Genomic DNA, 20,529 nt, shown 5'->3' with positions numbered 1-20,529 from the left:
GGAATTGAAATCATGAACACCGTCGAATCTATAGTCCCAACGATATCGAACTATGTACATGGGGAAATCGCCACAGGCAGTTGATATATATAAAGACGGGGTATCTCAACAGGTCATCATAAAGGGGGGGTCAGAAATCAGAAAAAGAAATGTATAGTAGACATAAGAAAACGACGCAAAACAGTAAATGGGTGAAAGACGCCATGCCCCCGGGCCGTTATATCGTCAAACATGAAGCACCTTAGGATCGAGGGGAAGAGAAAGTGAGACGAGACAAGACAATAGGAGAGAAGTCAATGCCAATAATCGACCTTGCCTTGACATCCATCATCATCATCATTATCATCACCGCTCATCACCACTCGCGACCGCACTGCCACCATTGCTACTAAAATAGCTCTCGTCAATCTTAAGAATCCACTCAACTTTATGCGCCTCCGTCCTCGTCGCGAAAAGAAACGTATTCTGCGTCCCGTAAACCGCAAAGATATTCGGTCTGCCCTTCGCGGCAAGCGAAGATGATGACCGATCATTGCCATCAAGCAATCGCGCAAAATCGGGCGCGTGGTCAACCCGTGCATTGCGCAGGTTAATCGCATTGATTTCATCACCTTCCGGAACGGAGTAGATGTGCAGATAAGGTCGGCGCAGCTCGACGAAGCGTCGGACCCAGACGCTATTCGTGTCATCGGGTGTGAGCACGTAGCCTGTTTTGAGGGCTGAGGGGTTCTTTGGTAGGGTCTGGATTGTTGCGATGAAGCGCGGTTTGAGAGAGATTTTGTCGGAGACGGAGGGCGTGGTTGTGGTTGTGGTTGTGGTACCGTTGGTTTGTTTGCGTTGGGCTGCTAGGTCGGCGCCGTCACTGGGGGGTTCGGTATTTGTTCGGACGAGGATTGCTTCGGTAGGATCTTTCTTTGTTGACCAGAGGTCGAGGTATTTTTTGAGCAGCTTTGTCTTGCGCTCGTTGAGGTCTTGGCCGCGCATGGGTGTTGATCTGCCACTGCCTCGGGCTGGAGATGCCCTCAGGCTGCCGGCACTGAGAGCGCCGCGGGCAGCGTGGAGCTCTGCGATGCGGTATCGACGCTTACGGGCAGCGATGTAATCTCGGACGAGGGAGACTTTCCGCGGAGCCCATGTTGTTAGCAGCTCTTCGCCCTTAACGTAGTCGTTCTGAGTATTCATGCGCCATAGGTCGGCGGCGCGCTTGGCTGAGATTGGGCGGATGACTAGCGAGTACATGCTTGTTGTCGAATGTACGACTCGAGTGGAGCTCCATAGCTGTTTGAACATTGACTGTTGGCGGACGTAGGTTCGGCCGAGGATCTGGATGGTTTGGTCGATCTCGAATATCACGGGTGTCTGAAGTCGGGAGGAGACGAGATCCCAGCGGACGGTTACTTGGACTTTGTATTTGTCCGCGGTCACCCGATCAAGAAGGAGAGAGCCGTGTAAACTTGAGTCCCATTGGCCAATGATTGTAACATTGGAAGTGCCATCTGCATTGTCTTTAACCATTGGTTCTTGAAGGAACTTCAGCGGGACATCCGGTGTTTGGAGATCCTGGTCGGGAATCTTGCCCCGGGTCGAGGAGACGAACAGAGCCCACCCGCGCGTTGGTAATGTCGTCCCATGGGAGGCTTTCGGTGGAACTATAAGTCAGGTTGATCGAAACGCGACGCTGCAATCCCTGATGAAGTTGAGAAGTACCAGCGTCAAGAGCCCCATTTTGAACCACTTCAACCGGTGTGTATTCGCCAGACTCGGCTAATTCCAAAATCTGGATGCGGGCGAAGACGTCGTGTCTTTCTTCGGAGTAGAACTCAGACTCGGCAATCCGAGGCGAGGTGCGCTTCTTAGGGATCATTTCTGAAGAATCGTGCATATCATCCCAACTCAAAAGCTTATCCATATGAACGGATGTTACACGAGCATAGACGCAGACCTTCAAAGCCGCGGTTCTAGGACTAGACAACGGGAGGCTCATACTATGAACACTTTCGAAGCGCACCGGGCTTTCTTCGAACCCGTTGATCATCTGCGTTGTGGTTGCACCACCTTCCTCCGAGATTCCGGGAACGAAGAGTTGAGCGTGAACATCTGATCCTTCCCATTCAGCGAATCCAACCATGTCGCGCATGACGACGTTGAACTTCAAAGTCGAAGAAGGAGCCTGAGCTGAGGAGGGTTCAAGCGACAGTCGAATGATACCGACAACGCTTTGGGTGTAGGGCGATGTAATCTCAATTGAGAAATCCTGAACGCGGGTCTCAAAGACAGCCGTCAGGGGGATGTCGGCATCACCGATGAGGGAGTATTGCGGCGAGCAAGACTCCGAAAATGGATTTTCAAGCCTGAAGTGCTGGATATAGTCGGGTCGATCGATGTACTGATGCAGCTGTCGCATAGATTGTACGCGTTTCTGGAGTTTTTCGATAGACCATAAGTGGATCACAGACTGTTTGTAGTCAATAACTCGAACGCCGACACAAGGCTTCTTAGTTTCTTCAAGGACAATATCCTCGTCGCCGGAAATCCCATTTAGAACCAGATCATAACATGAAGCCATGCTATGACCGTGGTCAACAACTGCGAACTGGAAGACCACATTCTTGTCCATGATCTGACTCATGACTTGTGCCTCTTTCAGCAGCGATGCATGCTGTAGAATTTTCTCGGCCATGCGAACGTAGTTACGCTGTGACCAATGGGAATAAACGGACTGTGCGATCTCGAGCTCGCGCTCATTCAACTTGGCAAAGCCATTCTCAAAAATCTGTGGAATGGGCTTGCCCATATCTCGCATCTGAGTCTCAAAAGTCTCCTTTTGTACTCGCAGCTGCTCTTCGAATTCTTCCTTGGCAGACCGGAGTGCATCCTCCATACGCTGTTTCTCAGTCTGGATCTCTCCTGAATCTTGATTGGAAGAAGTTTCCGCACTCTTCAGCTTGTCCTGGAACGCCTCCCGCTGGCGATCTAACTGGCGCTGCATATCCAACCGAACCGATTTCAGGGAAACACCATTGGAACCATCATCGTCTTCCGTTTGCCGTGGGGTGCCTGGCATTGTAATCGCCGTGTCAAGGGAGAAATTGTCAATGGTTCCATTGGACATGTACTTGTCGCGGATAGGGAAGGAGCTAAGAGAGTCTGAATCTTCTTCATTCTCTGGCAGCCCACGACGCCCTGCTCGGACTTTTTGCACATCTTCGAACAGGGCGTCAAGCTCGTCGTCGGGCAGATGGGAGATATGATCTTGGCCAAGCATCGCGCCGACGGCCTCTTTCCTCGCCATGAACCAGTCTGATTCGCGACTGCGTGCGGGCATCGGGGAGTCAGCTCTACTTGAGTCCCCGTCGATTTCCGATCCAGTCTTGCTGACGTTGCGATCGTGCGTTTTATTAGGCGCCGGGGAGCCCAGTTGGCTAGTTGTCACGGAGTGTCGCAGAAGACTCTGCTCGACACGCTCGGCGCGAGCCTCTTGCGGATGGTTGAAACGGAAGATGTGGAAGTCGCCGAGGATGATACGATGACCACTCTTGAGTCGTGAGGGCTTGTCTATCCGGAGGCCGTTGACCATGACAGCGGCGCCATCAGTGGGAATGATGGTCACGACGTTATCCGCGTTTTCGAAAGTGCAGTGCTGCTGAAGAATCTTGGAGCCGTTCAGTCGGATGTCGACATTAGTACCTTGATCCATGTGTCCCACTGTCGTGCTTCCGGGCTTGATATTGTACACCAAACACTCCGCCAACAGAGGGTCATCGCTCAGATTGACCAAATGAGGCATCTTTTTCGGGGTGCTTAATCCGATAAAGCCCTTTGTGATATTGATGCCGAGTTCCTCGAGCGCCGCTTCACGCTCTTTGTGAATCTCTTCGGTTTTCTGCAGTTTTTCCTCCCAGGTCTGGTTGAGATCTTTGTAAAGCTTCTCACTTTGGTTGAGTTGTTCGACGATCTCAGCTTTGCTGACCTTGGTCACACTGCCGTCATCCTGGCGGATGGAAACCATCTGCTGCTCCAATGGGGTATCGGGTGGATAGGATTCTGCTGTAATGGCACCAGGTGCGCCAGCAACCCCGGGGACACCACCTCCAAGTTTTGAGCGAAGCTGTGCCAATTCCTCCTTGAGCTCGCGAATCATGCGAGCGTTCGGGTCCTCGTTCACGACAGCGTGGTTCTTGATCCTCTTGGCGGAATCTGCATAACGGAGAGTACTCAGAGTTTCGTCGAAGTTGATATCGGCCGGCGAGATAGCTGCAATCATAGAAGTCATCGAGTTACCACCGAGTGAATCTTTGAGCAGCCATGTCAAGATGGAATCACGATACGGAACCATGGATGCCTTTTTGAGCTTTCCGGATGAGACATCCGCAAGTGCAGCGATGACACGACCAAGCGTGGAAAGCGAGCGGTTAATCTCAGCACCTTCTTTCAAACGAGCACCCGTGGCTCCGGTGGAGTTTGCTCTCTCCGAACCCGCCAAATCGACTAGACTAATCTTCGATACCTTCTCAGTATCCAGTGAAGTCTCTGCGTCGTGACGTTTTTGTGAGAGGGTCAGTGTGAACACGGCGTGCGACCGACTGGAGGTCTCGTTCATATTCGTCGCAGCAACCGTTCTCGCCTTGTTACCCTCATCCATGAGATTCTCGATCTCCTCAAAGGAACGCACCACCAACTTGGCCAGATCCTCCACATAGGGACCCGTGGAAGGATGCTCACGGACCTTCAGGTTGCCCTTATTGGACGGATTGAGCAAATCGCGCACGCGTTCGTTGTAAATTTCCAGGTACGAGACTTCGATCGTGCAATTGAGGTGTTTATCGGCTTGCATCATGTCGGTGATGCGCAGGAACATTGACTGACAGATTCGCGGAATAACACCATATTCCTTGCCGTATCCCATCATGGAGTACGACTTTCCCGAACCAGTCTGGCCATAGGCGAAGATACAATTGTTGTACCCGCCAAAGGCGTTGTCCAAGAGTGGCGAACCCAAATCATCGAAGAGATTATCCTGGCCGGCGTAATTCCCGTCCTTCTTGTCGAAGGACCAGTACGATCGATCGAACGCGAAGACTTTGGGCGCTCCGGCTTCGCCCTTGCCGCCTTTCCTTGAGACATCCTGCGCGCCAGGCGGTGCGGTGAGCACCGTCTGGGCGCCTTTCATTTTGACGATACATTTTGCACCTCGATCGATTTCTAATTGCCGTGAGAGAGGAGGGGTGTCAGCTTCCCAACAACTTCAACTGCCCCTGCCAGGGGTGGAGCGGAGGGCACTCGGGGGAGAAGGCCTTGTTTCCGCGCAAACTCACCTCTGCTATTGAAAGGTCGTACTCGGACCACCACCTTGATATTACCTCCGCCGCCTGGAGCCATCTTGTCCACTACCCCATGCACTGGGTGTAATACACAGGTCAAGCGGTCGTAGTATGGGACTCAACTCCGCAAGTGAGGGGAGTGAGGATGGACACAAGCGGTGACGGGTTGTCACAGCGGTGCGCGGACTCCGCCAGGAGCGCGAGCGCGAGCGCGTTTGGGCTCGTAGATACGGAGTAATCGCACGGGGGTGTGGGACGTGGTTGAATGGCCGGGGAAAGTCGATGAGTGGTTTGTGGGGAGGAGGGAGTGAACCGTGGATGTCAACAAAGACGTCATGTATGGAATATTCGCGGCGGGGGGTGGCAGAGCGGGATGGGTAAGTCCCTCGGGACAGAGGGAGGGACCTCTTTGACAGTCGAGTGCAAGCCGCGCAAACGGTGAGACGAGAGACAAAGGAGTAAATGCGATTGTCGAGTTGTCGTCCTGTTCATGAGGAAAAGCCACTGGCACCTGAGGCCCCTTGCTGAGGTAAACACCGCCTTTGCGGACTCCAGCGCTGGTGCACTGGTGCACTGGATGCCCAGGGCATTGCCTGCAATAATCCATACTACTATAGAGGATCCAAGGATGTTTGGAAGAGCTATAGATAATGGAATTTCGAGGCTGATGCACTATGCAGATCGAGGTATTTTTGAGCCTGAGGAGTGTGGAATGCGCCAGCAACCTGCATGCCCAGGGCAGCGTCCATGGAAGAATAGACTCGGAATAGCTCAATTTGAGATAGAATGATATCGTAATAAAGATGATCTCGAATTCTAGGTATATTCTACGCTACTAGCAGGTAGTAAAATATCGACCTGGGAACTTGAACTTCCTAGAAATTGAGTCTATTCAAATATTAGAAGATCACCTGACGGATACATATATATCGGACTGCCGAGTCTCTCCAGTGGCTGAGACCGTCACGGTGCCAGTGCCAGCCGGAGGGCATACTACTAGTAGTACTAGTACTGGATGATTCTTGATAGAACTGCCCACTAGTAGTATAAGTACTAACTGACGGCCCTACTACTACGAGCAGTAGGTAATATCTCTATCATTCAACTTGAACTTGAACCCTTGGATGATTGACAAGCTTCACACGTGGGTCACGATCGGGCGGGTCACACGCTGAATGGCTGCAGCTAAGGTCGGCACGTGGGGAGATGATAATCTAGATGATATCGATATCTACTGGTAGTATTTGATCCATTACATTAATATTTATATTAGCAACTTTTGGCATAGTATGGCATCATTTCTCTAGTATGGTAGTGACACTGATAGTACGCTGCATATAGTAAGGACCTTAGCTGCCAGTCCCACAACCACGCAGGCGGCCTCGTACTCGGAAGTTCCCCGCTACCAGCTGGGATACGGAGTAGATACTCATATATAGAAACAGGGAGTATTCATAGTATTCATAGTATTCATCCTTCAGTATACTAGTGATAGTGATAGGATTCCATGGGATAGCGTTGGTGTGATATCATCGTAGCACGGCACCCTGGGGCAGTCCAGATGGCAATGATGGAATGGGGCCAAATGGGGGAAAATGGGGGTGAGTACACACAGTACTCACCGTAGTGTACATAGGTACTCGGAAACCTACGGTGACCACTGTAAGTAGCTGAGTACTGAGTACGAGTACAGCGGAGGTAGTCTACGTAGCTGACTCGGCGGAGTCTCCCCTTTGGTGCACATGACCCGGAAGCCCGGAGCGGTCAGCCCGTATGGTATGGTCATATATTACAGTGTACTGGGTCCAGTACCCCAACTTAAGCCAATGAATGGTCTCCCAGAGGATCAACCCAGTAACCTGATGGTAAGCCCACGGTAAGCCCACGGTAACCCGAATAACTCACCAGTCACGGTGAATGTACAAAATGCCCCATCGCCCCCTTTTCGCCTTTCTCCCTCCGCCTCTTCTCGTTGGTCGCCCTCTCCAGCTCGCCCTCCAACCATCGCACAGAGCCTACCTTCGCATCTGGTCCTGTTGCACCAACCAATCGTGAGTATACTATTCTATCTATACTACAGCACTGCACTGTTCTGCTACTTTACTATACTGCTTTACTACTGCTTTACTACTGCTATACTATTCATTATCTCTGCCTACCCTCTGTCTACTGTACTGCCTTACCCTACTGTTCCTACAGCTGTGCTGCCCACCACTGCCCGTACACCGCCTAGCACTGACTTCACCTCCACCTGCACTTCCCTCCTCTTCTCCCCAATCATCTTCGCCCTTCGATCCCTTGATCGTTTGACCCGGAGAATATCCATATCCACGTTCTTCTCCCTTCCCATTTGCCATTTCGTGCCATCTCCCCCACCTTGGTCTCCAGGTAAATCCCAGCTTGCTCCAATCCCACGTTGCGCGCGCCCACCCAACAGCATAACAACGCGCCTCCTCCACCACCCACATCTCCCACCACCCACGGTCGCATGCGCCGCATCTTCCTTACCCCCCCCTCCCCTTCCTATCCCTCTGTCATTGGCTGGACGTGAATCTTCTATGCGCGCGCCTTGACTCGAGGCTGCCTTTACTGTCCTTTGTTTCGTGTTTCTACCCGATCGCTTCGCCTTGCACGCGTCCCTGGCATTGAGCTTGACATCATCGCCTTTCGTCGCATCGCATCGCATTCTAACAGCTGCTAGTTTCGCGCCAACCAATTCGCTCGGCCCTTGTCGCCTTGTCCAGTTCGACCTGTCTGCAGAGCCGATCATCCTGGTAAGTTCACTGCAGCCTCCATATTCCCGTGCCAACGCATACATCCCATTCTACCCGCTGCCATGGCCGCGGCCACTGCCACTGTCACTGCCACTGCCCATTGCCTCTCTGCCCGTCGCGGCCTAACCCACTCCGGTGTCATCCTGGGTATGCCCGGGTTCCCCCCCCAAAAATCCAAAGAAAAATTACAGAAAAAAGAAAGAAAAAAAAAGAAAAGTGAGAAAAATAGACAAAGAAGACCAAGCTTGGTCCCAACTTGACAACACAACATAGCACCACTCCCAGTTCATACCGAATGCATACTGACTCTCACAGTGACAGCGCTCTGACATTGGAGTCGCATTGTTTAGCACTCCCACTAGCCCGAATTCGCATCGCCTCAACCCTTGACCGTGTGTGCTCTTTGCGCCCAGCAAGGTTGAAAGAAGATCAAACCTCGGAACTGCGGTCGCGGCGCCTGAAATAGTTCCCAGCCCTCCAGCCCTCCGCGGGGTGGTAGACGGACAACGCATCATATCCAGAGGGGCCACTTCGACCCCCCCCGGCTGCATCACAGCCCAACCACGTTACACCCGTGGTCCTGGTATCGATTTGCTCAAAACCGCTAATCCCTCCGTTCAAGATCGTGTGGGAAGCCTCGAAGCCGTCGCCCTCACACCCTCAACCCTCTTTGTCCATTTGTTTGGTTCCATTAAGGTACGCGCCGTGATTCCCTTTGGTCCCCACCGTGTCAAAACCCAGTGACCGTCCGCTGCTGCAGCGCCAAAATCTTGCTGACGCGATCGCCCGATAGGCTGCAGACCATCGTGTCCCCACGTCGAATCATCTCAGTTGACGAGTGTGGTGATTCCCGCCCCGCCTGCACGCGCCGTGATATAGTCCCGGCTCTTCTACCAAACAAAAGCTCGCGCTCCTCGAGCTTCTTGTCTCTCCTTTGCCAACAGCGCACCAATCCGTCGCGTCGCCTAACGTCTTATTTCATCTGATTGGTGATTTCGGGGTAAAGTAGATCGTCCCCCCGCCCCGAATCCTTCCTTGTTTCGGTACCGCGCGACTGTGCAACGGAACCAACCCCGTTACTACAGCCCATCATGGAGTACCCGCCGCAATATCAACAGCCTCATGGCCAACATCCGCATGCTCCCTCACACTTGCCCGGTCCTTACCAAGCTGGTCCCCCAAATGCTGGACCTCCTGTCGGGTCCATGGCGTCGCCAACCAACGCTCCGCCTCAGATGCAACAGACACATCCCGCCCACCAGACTTCTCCTATCATTCCATCCCAACAGCACTACCAGCAACCGCAGAATGCGCCCGGCGGTGTCCACCAACAGATGAATTTCCCCCAGGGATATGGTGTCCCCGCCGGCATGCCCCAAGGGTATGGTATTTCGCCTACGCAGGCTGCCGCCATGGCCACCGCGGCCGCCTCGGGTCAGTTCTATCCTGTGCACCAGGATTCCATGGCGGGTCAAATGGCCCAGGGACAGCGAGGATCTCCTCGCATGGCCCCTGGTGTCCCGATGAAGCAGGACCGCAACCCTCGATCGCCGCCACAGATGTCGGGACAGATGCCACCCATGGGTAGCGGTGTTCCGATGGCGCCAAACACGCAGATGGCTCAGCGTCGAATGAGCCATGTCGGCGGTAGCCCCAATGTACAAAGTGCCCAACCCGTCCTGAACCACATCAGCCGTGCCTCCGTGGCTCCCCCCCGGAGGTCCTCCCCAGGCCATGGCGCAGGGTCACCCATCCCCGGAGATGGTGGCCAGCACCAACCAGGAAGAATCACCATTATACGTCAACGCGAAGCAGTTCCATCGCATTCTCAAGCGCCGTGTTGCGCGACAGAAGCTTGAAGAACAATTGCGCCTGACCTCCAAGGGCCGCAAGCCTTACCTGCACGAGTCACGACATAACCACGCCATGCGTCGACCCCGTGGCCCTGGTGGCCGCTTCTTGACCGCTGACGAGGTTGCCGCGATGGAGAAGAAGGCGGCCGAAGGTGGAGGTGATGGGTTGGAAGATATACTGAAGGGCGAGAACGGATCTGCGCAGAAGCGCAAATCAAGTGAAGTCAACGATGATAACGTCAACACCAAGAAGACCAAGACGCTTGCCAGCGCTGATGGAAGCGAGCAAGAATCGGCCGACCCATCGGATGAGGATGGCTAAGTGTCTCGTCCTCGGAGCTGCTGGCTTGGCTCATGAGATATACTTTGACCCTGTACATAGGGTTGGGTGCACATGATTCTCGCCGATGATATATCATTTTTCCTATGTATTTTCCTTTTGTTGTGACGACGGCTTTATGGATGGACGCTTTCTGGACTGTGTTTTTGTTATTGTCTTCCCTTATTGTGTGTGTTCTTTTTGTCTTAACTTTGATTACGGTTTCCTTTTTCTTTTCTCGAGCGAGCGATAACCCACACCCCCTTTTCTCTTCTACTCTCTTCTTTCAACTCAATGTGCTCTACTTACGCTCTCCAACCTCACATTGACTCTTTTCAACCTTGAATCCTCAACCTCCTTCCTCCTGACTTGTTTGTTTATAACTCTATGCTGGGAAGCAAAGCAATTTTTCGCCCTAAGTATTTCCGTGAGGGATCGCTGGTTGAGATTTCCTCCCCTTTCTTCCATGGTCCATGGGGTCTTTGAGACCTCTTCTCTTCTCTCCTATCAGAATGACTGACATTGGAATATCGCGAGGTTTCATTTCCACCATTCGCATCGCATCGCTCTATTATCAATCACAATGGTCTTCATATTCCTTCCAGTTACTGGTTGTGACTGGCCGTGACCATGGCTGTGATTGTGGATGGCCAAACTATGAAAAGCAGAGAAGAGAGACCATGGTAACTAACTGGAACCTTGAGAATGAATCTTGCTTAGCGTTCCCTCGCCTTGTGTATATGATCGACAGTACGCACACTTGACTGTCTTGACTTTGATTGCAGCTCGCACTTATGTTTATTATTACCCAATTGTCTCCTATCGCGAATGAATTCCCCGGAATTGACTTATTCATGATTATCCCCTCTCCCCCGTCTGCTTATTTCGTGTTCCTCTTTCCTCTCCACTTATGCGATCTTCTCGGTGTCTTCTGGGTGTGTATGGCTTTTCTGTTGTGTTCCGGGCTGGGCTGGGCTGGACTGGACTGGGCTGGGAATTTAGAGAGGGTATCCTTCATTGGAAAAACAGATTTATTTGATCTCTTATGAATCTGGATGATATGATTTTCTGTTTGTGTTTTGTTTGTTTTTCTTTTTTTTCGTTTTTGATGGATGAATATGGGACCAATTTGTCATGCTTATACCATTTGAATGAAGATATTGTTCTATACTGCAATTTCATACCTACTGGTACTAGGGTCTTGGAAGGGGCAAAGGAAGGGATAGTCCCATACCGACGGAAACTAGTATAAACTAAACTGTTGTACTAGATAATTATGTAGAATGTATTCCGTAGCTTAAAATATGACATGAGATATTCATTGGTCCGATATCCTTTTGACTCTGGTACCTGACCGACCTGACCTGAGCTAAGGCATCAAGCATGACCATTCAGAACCAAGCGATATGTACAAAAGTACAACCTAGTCCCTCCATAATAACCCCCCCACCCATTGAAAGAATATTCGTTTGCTTTGTAGATACAGCGACGGCGAAAAAAAAGCATATGTTCAGCGAACAAAGAAAGGCCGCGAAACCAGCGCTGACCCATGCGAATCTAAACAGAACTCCCCCCCAAACACCATCTTATGCAAGTCCTAGGCAAGACCACCTGCCGTCCGGGTTAGTATGAATGTAGTTGGTACTAAACAGCCTCCCAATCCATAGCATCAACCATAAACTCCCAATCCGCCTCCGAACCCCCCTCCCCCAGCCCCAGCCCCTACTCCAGCCTCTTCCTCAGGCCTTCGACACAGCTCAACATGCGCCTGAGCCCTAACAAACCCCTCCTCAAGCCCGGCAAAAATCCCCATAATAATTTCTTCAAAGTTATAACTCGACAGCGGGAGCACCTCGTCCCGACTTCGATCCCGATCAGACTGGGGATCCCGCCCTTTCTCTTCCGCAGTCATATCAGCCGTCTTCCACCGATTCCGTAACTGTTTCGCTTGCCGCAGAAGCGCGATTGTCTTTCCGGAACCGAGGACGGGAGTTAGGGGTGTTGTTTCTTCTTCGAGGGCTTGGAGAACATTTGCGTGGTAGCGATGTGATCCTGTTCCCGTGCCGTTGGCGAAAGTATTTAAGCTTGGAGCAGGTCGTCGCGACGAAACGCTAATATTGAAAATAGCGAGTAAATGCACAATAGCCCGTTCGAGAAGGGCGTAGTATTCGTGGAAATCGATTTTGAACATGATTTGCGCGTGCGCGATTTCTGCGCTTAGACTTGGATTCTCGTCTGTGTTGTAGTCCGTTGGTGTGGTCATGGTTGCTAGTCTGTATGCTTCGGCTAAGAAGGGGAGTTTCCAGCGTAGACGGGAGACGATTTTCATGAAGCGGGATAGTTCTTCGTGTGGGGGGAGCTGGAGGTGTTGGAGGTGGTGTGGTGGTGGTGTTGGATGGGGACTTGGTTTGCGGACTGGTGAGGAGAAGGTGGAGGTGGAGGCTGGGGTGTGGTTGCGAATTGGGTTTTCGGAGCGTGGGCGGCGGAGGGTGTAGTTGTTGGATGATCTGAGGTTGCTCGCGCCGGGGGGCCCAGCGCGAGCTGAGGAGGTCGCCCATTGTGAGCTTGGTTGTGATACGGTGTAGTGCAGTGCTTTGTGGAATGTGGGGGAGGGCGGGTGGTTATCCGGTGTGCACGGGCCTTGGGCCTATTTTGATGGTGGAGTAGACTGAGTAGATATACTATGTAATGCAGATAGTGCGAATAGTGCAGGGCTGTGTGAAGGAGAGAAGATTGAGTTATTTGAAGGGAATTTAGTAGTTCTCTAAGCTTGTAGGTATGGATTAGCTAGGGCAGTTGCATCTTGAAAAGTGGTCACTCTGAGATACTAGTTACAAAGGGTATAGTTCGAAGCAAATGAAGATATTTCTTGTGTTAATCTTGCAACATCCATGGAAATTAAATGAGTCTCTATTTTTTTTATACAATACTAGTAGAATGCTAGTACATCAGCTGATTACGTCATAACTCATCAATCGCTACTCATAGATGGCAACGAGACTTTGAAGCCTTGGAGGTTCCAATCCAATATATGTCCAGGTGGTTAGAACTTGAAGCCAGCTTTGAAGTCATCTTTGGGGATACTAGTACAATTTTACATACTAGTACACAGTCGTGCAAATGATATAGTAATGCCTTTTCAAGGTCTTAGAACCAGCAGGTCCCTAGTTGCATCTATGCTTTTCTGTCCTCTGTTCTTTGTTCTACTCGGAGACGCCTGCAGTATCAGTCGCAATTGAAATTTAGTTTGAGCGTGCGGCTGAATATTGCAGCTGAATCAGGGTTATTCTATCGGTATCTCACTATTCGTATCTTCTCTTATCCCTACCTATTTATTTGCTTGTCTTTGATACTTCACTTCGGGTGGGGTCGATATTCTAGTACTTTGGCCATATATGCTGAACATGCATCGTCTGTCACGACCAAGACAAAGAGAATGCAATCGCAGCTGTGTATGACTACCCTAATATCCCTGCTGCAGCTGTCCATGACTTGTTTGTAGATAGTACTTTCCTACTGACCAGGGACAGCCTGCCATCTAGAGAGTATTTGATGTGAAACAAAGCCCCCAGCCCGCCGTGTTCCCCCTTAGACATGTCCTCCTTGTCCACCGTTACCCCTGTCTGTCTACCGGCATTCTCAATATTGTCCGACCTTCTCACAATTCCCAATTCTCGATTCCCCGATCTTTAAACCCACTCTTGTCAACTCTAGTTACCCGATTTTGATTCAAGTTGTATACCTCACTCGTCAGGTGACCCACTAACCCCATCTTCACTAGCTTATCACCTCCGCCCCAGTCAGCTTGTCGCTCCCTTCGCATCTCCATCTCCATCTCCATCTCCATCTCCATCTTCCCTCCTTGAGAGCTTGTCACTGCCTCAATCGCTTCTTCTAAGGCTTCTTGTAGGTTGCCTTTCCTTTTTTTTTACCCTTTCCCATTCCTCCCTTTTGTGGCTCCCCCCCCCTTATCCGATCATCTGTTTTCCCCGCTTCATCTTTCTGCCTGCTCCCCCGAAGACCGCAACTGCGCCGCTTTGGCCTCGCGCTTTCGCAAGCCCGCGCACTTCCCTTTCTTCTGCTGTTCTCTAGCGCATGCTCGAGATGTCACGCTCTTCTTTCCATCTTCTCAATCTCCCCGCACCCTCCGCACTCGCCTGATCCGGTCAAGACATGCTTCCTCCACCCGGGAGCTGCCGTACCGACGGCCACTTCATCTTGTTTATCTCCAATCCCCGATCACATTGTCTCTTCTGTCCCTTTTGAAACCACCAGCTGCAATACACCGATCTCCTTCCGCTTTTTTTCCGATTTGCTCGATCTGACATTGACGATGGAACATCTTAGCTCTTTCACACTGTTCACCAGACCTCCGTCGGCTTATCCAGCAAACGCCCTCACTTTGCTGGTTCATAACACCATCCAGCTACCCTTCAGGGGCTTCTGAACACCTTCGGTTGCGGCAGAAGCCGTGAACTGCTTACCACCAACCATCAGGAATACCTCCGCCGAGATGGATTCATTCGACGACCACATGTCTCCGGGACGACCCCGAGATGGAGATTCGTATCTCGGACGAGCGTCCGGAGAATTTCGACGCCGATCTCCTTGTAGGGCACAATTTCATTTTCCCGTTGCTGAAACTCTTCAATGCTGACTCCTCCCCCAGCCCCCCAAGATCGTCGCCGTCGCCATGGTCGCTCGCGGTCTCCCGCCAGAATCGATCGCTATGAACCTTCGGATCGTCGCCCGAGAGACAGCTATGGTCCTCGCGAAGGACGCCCCCGAGAACGCCGACGTTCGCCCTTCTCATCCAGGGACACATACACCCCCGGGAATCGCAACCGCTCACCGCCGATCGTATACCCCGATCCGCTCTCCGTCGAATTCGAGCTAGAACTCAAAGAATATCGTCTTTGGTGGCGACAGGATCGAGAGGCAAACCGAACTACCAATGGCATCAAAGGGGAGCGTGAGGCCTTGGAGGACCGAGAGAAGGAAGAGGCTGAACTTGAGAAGGATTATAAGGACTATCTCATCAAGTTCACGCGAACTCTTGTCCGGAAGCACCGGGATGACGAATGGTTCAAGGAACGCTACAACGATGAGCTGCGGAACCCCATCCGCAGCCGCCTCCTCGCTTTCCGGAAGGGAGGCTTTGAGCAATGGGAGCGTGATTTGAACGAAGGTGTATTTGATGAGTTCTCTTTGGAAGGAATCCACAAGAGCGAGCATGATGGCGCCGGTGGCGTCATTGAGAAGGAGGAGGGCGAGACTACCACTGCTGGTGAAACCCAAGGTGGTCAAGATCTAGTCCCAGCTCGTGGAGCGGATCTGCGCGACGAGACCCTTTCTCAGCCAACCCTGCTCATCAAGACATTGGCTCCAAATATCAGTCGCGATAAGATCGAGGAGTTTTGCAAGGAGCATCTTGGAGAGGGCGATGGTGGCTTCAAATGGCTCAGTCTTGCCGATCCCAGGCCAAAGAAGAAATTCCACCGCATGGGATGGGTCATGCTGCACCCCGCGGCAGATACGATGAATGTCGTGGAGCGTGGCGATGGCCGTGACGAGGAGGGCGAGAACTTTGACATTGACCAGGACCACACTGGCAATGGCAGTGCCGTCACCAACACGGCCGAGAAAGCTCTTGAAGCTGTGAATGAGAAGAAGATCCATGATCCGGTGCATGGCGACTTCACCTGCCACATGGGAGTTCATAACCCACCTCCCTTGTCCAAGAAAACACTTTGGGACTTGTACTCCGCCCCGAAAAGAATCGAAGCCGACCTGAGCCTTGCGCAGAGTTTGATTGAAAAGATGGATGCAGAATTGACCGAAGTGTTGGGTTATGATGCCAGCGCAGCTACCAAGATCGAAGAACGCGTTGAGGACTTAAAGAGAAAGGGCTGGCTGCAGCCTCCGGTCACTGGCCCAGTCAGCATCAAGCAAGATAATGGATTCGACGAGGATGCCGAGGACGGGGAATTGGAGGAGGGTGAAGAGAAGGAAGCGCACCAAAACAATGAGGTCGACGATATGGAGCTTTTGGTGCAAAAGAAGAACTTGGACTTGATGGTGGAGTACCTGCGACGAGTCCACAACTTCTGCTTTTACTGTGTGTATGAGAGTGACTCGGTTCATGGACTTACCCAAAAGTGCCAAGGTCACCTTCGTCGACCACGCGGCACTCTTTCTAAGCGGGCTGAGGATGTCGCTGATGCTAGCGTCAATGGCACAGACTTCCCCGCCGAGGACGAGGAGCTGCCGGAGGATGGCGAGTCGTCGCCGCAAGAAAGACGAAACCAGCGACCTGTTTCGAAGAACGAGAAGCAATTGCAAACTGCTTTCAAGCATGTGAAGCGGTTCGAAGATAGACTGGGTCTGATTTTGGACCCGCAATCCGTCGACTTGCGCAAATTCAACTGCATGGATGAAGAAGAGGCCACTGTTGACGAACTATTGGCAAACCACGTTCTGAAGCGCACTGTGAGCACCGATGAGGGAAAGCAACTTCGTTTCGACTGCAAATTGCCAAACTGTTCGAAGAAATTCGCGGCCGAGCGCTTCTGGCTCAATCACACCACCGGACGTGGAGCTGAAGGCCAACCGCCCAAGAACCCGGGCCACCAAGCATTCCGGGCGAATATCACTAGTGAGGTGAGTTTTCTTTTTCGAATATTCAACAATGCTCATGGCACCCACTAACCCTTCTTCCAGATGGCACTTGTAAAGAGATTCGCTACAGACCCATCGCGTCTTTTGATACCCCACCCTGACCCCAAGAAGAACGAAGACAACCCGTTCGGCCCAGGCGGCTCGTCACACGGACATGGAATGATGGCATATACCTACAACCCAGACGTGCCCGGCGGATTCGCAGTTCGGGGCACGGGTATGCCCATGATGTCCAGGAACGGAGGCCCCTGGGGCAATGGGATGGTTTCCAGCGACGGTCCTGGTCTCCACCATCCTGGTGCCATGCGCCGCGGAGGAAATATCCGCCACAATCCTCGACCTGGACCCTACGACCGCCGGCGGCCCAACGGAAACGGTCGACTCAGCCCTGTCCGCATGTCTAACATGTACGGCGGGGGCCGTTACCCTCCCTCGGGCCATCCTGCCGCCGGAATGGTCGGCAATAACCCGTTCCCCGATGCAATGGGTGCAGGTGGTGGGCAGCAGCCTATGCCTCCGCGTGAAGCGGTCCAGGGGCGGAGTATCAAGAGCTATGAGGACCTCGATGCGGTGGGTGGGTCCGGTAGTGGAGAGCTGAACTATTAGCACTAGCCTTCTCTTGTCCTGGGCTCGGGCTCACTCACATGACATAGCGACTTGACTGGACTCGGCTCAGGTCGATGATGTCCTGCTTCTTTTCGCCTGGCTCAATTCTATTCTGTCTATTCTGGCTGTTCTGTTCTCTTCTCTTCTCTTCTAAATGGTGTGTGGGCGCAATGGATGGAATGAATGGGAAACTTACTTTACTGCGCATGGCCCGCCTTTCCTTCTTGAACTTCTTTTCTTTCCTTTTTTTTTCTCACCTTTTTCATTTCTTTTTTATTTTCTCTTCGAATCATCGAGATCTTTTCCGTACTTCTTCCTCGAGCTCGGGACCACATTTGCAGTACTGCGTTCTTTTTCTTTTCTTTTTCTCTTTCCTTTTTCCTTTCACACCCCTGATTTTGCCATGCTCCAGGTGTGGCCCGGGCCGACCTGGCCTGGGCTATTTCACTACTTCTTGTTCCTTGTCGTCTGCTTTCTTTTCTTTTCTTTTCTCTTTTCATCTGGTCTTAAAATTTCCCGGACCTGAATCTGGACCTGGATCCTTTCTATTTGAAAGTTCGTTTAGCATGTACAATATCATTCGATCGTGAATTGAGCTGCAAACTGGTCATCGTTTCATCCGGGTTCGTAGGGTGTTTGTGTTTCAACTGTACTCGGTAGAATGAAACATGACAGAGGGGACTCGGACATGAGTAAACCTTAGCACCGCCAGTGGTAGTACATGTGGTACTGGAATGTCTACATACTACTGCTAGTAGGTGCCCACGGGAGCAGCATAATTTCGAGTTCGAGTTCAAGTTATCGGGGTGTATACTAGTAGATACCTCAGACAGGGAATTTTACATTTTCATTTTCTCATTCCAAAGTTCTCATTCTCATTCTCATTATTTAGTATTACTAATTGTCATTAACATCGATTCGTACATCGTACATCGTACATCGTACATAAAAAAACAAATATATGCATATCGAACCAGATCAGGACAGATCAGCTCTGATCCGATCCGATCCGATCATCACGGCATATTGATGACAACCTCCTCCCCAGAATCGCGCCACTCAGCGCCCATACCTCTAACCCTCCGCTCACTCGCTAGGAACAGAAGGAGATAGACATGCATTGCGACTTCACCCCATGCATACATTTTCAGCGAGAGGGATAGAGATTCAGGGATGGGGGATTCTTTGGGAGTGGTGGTGGAAGTGGTAGCTTTTGTACCTGTGTGGTGAGAAGGGGGAGGAGGAGGTGGAGGAGGAGAGGGATCGTCTAGATCAGTTGATGCAGTTGAGGGTAGTGAGTGTGGGTGTGATTGTGATTGTACTTTAGTATCGGAATCAGCAGTAGGATCTGCTTTATTGATTTGCTCGACAATACACCATACGCCCCAGCCAGCTCGGGCGTCTTTTCCGATGAAATCTGATAGGAAGGACCAGAAGCGGTAGAAGGAGGGGATGTCCCAGGGCTTTTGGATTGGGTTGTGTGAAGCAGCAGCAGCAGCAGCAGCAGCAGCAGCAGAGTGGGCTATATTTGAGTCTTGGCTTGGTGCTGTATGAAGGGGGATTCGGAGAGCCCAGTACCCGCGTTCTAGTTTATCCAGATCTCTAGTTTGGCGGAGGGGTTTGTATATTCTTTCCGGCTTGAGCCGCTGAGTGAGCATGGATAGAGTTGGAGTGATGTGGGTGATGAAGGGAGAGGTGGAGATTGGGGGCGGTGGGGGTGTGATTTTGATAGGGAGAGAGTGGAGGAGCGATGTGATCGGGGCGTCGTGAGCCGTGGTTGTGATGTTGGGGGCGGCTACCTCTCCCTCGGCCTCGGCCTCGGCCTCGAGACGACGGCGTTTGGGGGGTTGCCTAGGGCTAGCCAGGTCTGATTGCAGTGCAGGGACCAGGCTAGCTTTAGCTTGCGCCGAGTGCCGGTAGGGAGAGGGGTGGGGTGGAGTCGGGGCACGAGGATCGTCTTCAGGCCATGAAGGATTTGGAGGTTGTTCCGATGGTTGTGAGTCTGGAATGACGCTGACTGGACGTTCTAGGGAATTGTAATTGGATGTGGGAAAGTAATTGGAGGTGGACGCTGATTCTTGCTGCAGACGAACTAAAGGCACCGGGGCCAGTGCCTCGGGCCCGATGGTGTCCAAGCGAGCAGGACTGGAGACCCGCTGGAGATCGGGGGCTGGACCAGTGCCTGGGCCAGTTTCTTGGCCCGGGCGAGAGAGAGGATGAGAGGGAGAGCGAGATTGAGGTCGGCGATCTGCAGCTGCAGGGGAACCGGGTGTCCCGGCCGACTGCGTGTTGGAAGGAGCAGCAGGAGAAGCAACCCGAGTTGTACTTGTAATACGGGGGATACTGGGAGTAGCAGGAGTAGCGGCAGCACTTGCAGGACCAGGACCAGCACCCGCGGAGACTGGCTGAAGGGCCATGATGGCGGCGATCTGGGCACGGTATCGCGCATCATCTGCGGCGCTGCTCGGGGCAGAGACATGGACGAGGATCTCCATAGTATTTGTCAGAGCTAGCGAACTAGTCAGAGGTCCAGCGTACAGAGTCGACAGGGGTCCCATATATCGCGAGTATCAATAGCGTATTGGTATATCGACAGGGGCTAACATCGACAGTCGACAGTCGACAGTCGACAGAGTATCGACTGACCTATCGACAGGGTAGAGTATTGACGACAGAGGTGTATCGGCAGAGTATCGACAGAGGAAGTGCACTGGGCAGAAGTGGGCATGCCAAGACCGATCGATCACATCCACTTCTCAACGGTTGTGCTTGCCCCGACTTTCTTCTTCTTCTTCTACTTCTTCTACTGAACTTTACTCTTCCACTCCACACATTCCTTGCTCACTGGCACCATGGCTAACGGTGGGGTGTATCCCATGGATCAGATGCAACATCTGCCTGGTAAGTTTGGCATTTCTTATGGTCTGGTCTGGGTGTGTTGGTCTGGGTGTCGAGCTGCTGCTGCGAATTCAACTACA

The 20,529-nt window shown here is 52.0% G+C and overlaps 6 protein-coding genes across 6 annotated transcripts; 3 read left to right on the top strand and 3 right to left on the bottom strand.

The window, feature by feature from the left end:
• Positions 1-345: 345 nt before the first annotated feature.
• Positions 346-5,379, bottom strand: N7481_000245 (kinesin-3 motor protein uncA; the record flags this gene model as incomplete). Its single annotated transcript, XM_057259464.1, has 3 exons — positions 346-1,649; positions 1,708-5,202; positions 5,316-5,379. 3 exons carry the CDS (start codon positions 5,377-5,379, stop codon positions 346-348), a joined length of 4,863 nt encoding a protein of 1,620 aa, XP_057127296.1.
• A 2,778-nt stretch (positions 5,380-8,157) lies between these two features.
• Positions 8,158-8,561, top strand: N7481_000244 (uncharacterized protein; the record flags this gene model as incomplete). Its single annotated transcript, XM_057259463.1, has 2 exons — positions 8,158-8,242; positions 8,458-8,561. 2 exons carry the CDS (start codon positions 8,158-8,160, stop codon positions 8,559-8,561), a joined length of 189 nt encoding a protein of 62 aa, XP_057127295.1.
• A 625-nt stretch (positions 8,562-9,186) lies between these two features.
• Positions 9,187-10,270, top strand: hapB (CCAAT-binding transcription factor subunit HAPB; the record flags this gene model as incomplete). The annotated part of the gene is made up of 2 exons (XM_057259462.1): positions 9,187-9,798; positions 9,827-10,270. 2 exons carry the CDS (start codon positions 9,187-9,189, stop codon positions 10,268-10,270), a joined length of 1,056 nt encoding a protein of 351 aa, XP_057127294.1.
• Positions 10,271-11,936: 1,666 nt separating this feature from the next.
• Positions 11,937-13,805, bottom strand: N7481_000242 (uncharacterized protein; the record flags this gene model as incomplete). Its single annotated transcript, XM_057259461.1, has 2 exons — positions 11,937-12,831; positions 13,789-13,805. 2 exons carry the CDS (start codon positions 13,803-13,805, stop codon positions 11,937-11,939), a joined length of 912 nt encoding a protein of 303 aa, XP_057127293.1.
• Positions 13,806-14,780: 975 nt separating this feature from the next.
• N7481_000241 (putative arsenite resistance protein Ars2) lies at positions 14,781-17,551 on the top strand (the record flags this gene model as incomplete). The annotated part of the gene is made up of 3 exons (XM_057259460.1): positions 14,781-14,877; positions 14,937-16,927; positions 16,988-17,551. The coding sequence occupies 3 exons, from the start codon at positions 14,781-14,783 to the stop codon at positions 17,549-17,551; spliced, it is 2,652 nt and encodes an 883-aa protein (XP_057127292.1).
• A 1,016-nt stretch (positions 17,552-18,567) lies between these two features.
• On the bottom strand, positions 18,568-20,109 carry N7481_000240 (uncharacterized protein; the record flags this gene model as incomplete). Its single annotated transcript, XM_057259459.1, has 1 exon — positions 18,568-20,109. One exon carries the CDS (start codon positions 20,107-20,109, stop codon positions 18,568-18,570), a length of 1,542 nt encoding a protein of 513 aa, XP_057127291.1.
• Between the last annotated feature and the right edge of the window lie 420 nt (positions 20,110-20,529).

Source organism: Penicillium waksmanii, assembly GCF_028829765.1.
Source record: "Penicillium waksmanii strain IBT 27052 chromosome Unknown utg000001l:1.0-4852451.0:1.0-4856178.0, whole genome shotgun sequence".
Classification (NCBI taxonomy): Eukaryota; Fungi; Ascomycota; class Eurotiomycetes; order Eurotiales; family Aspergillaceae; genus Penicillium; species Penicillium waksmanii.
This window is presented reverse-complemented; position numbering and strand designations above follow the sequence as displayed.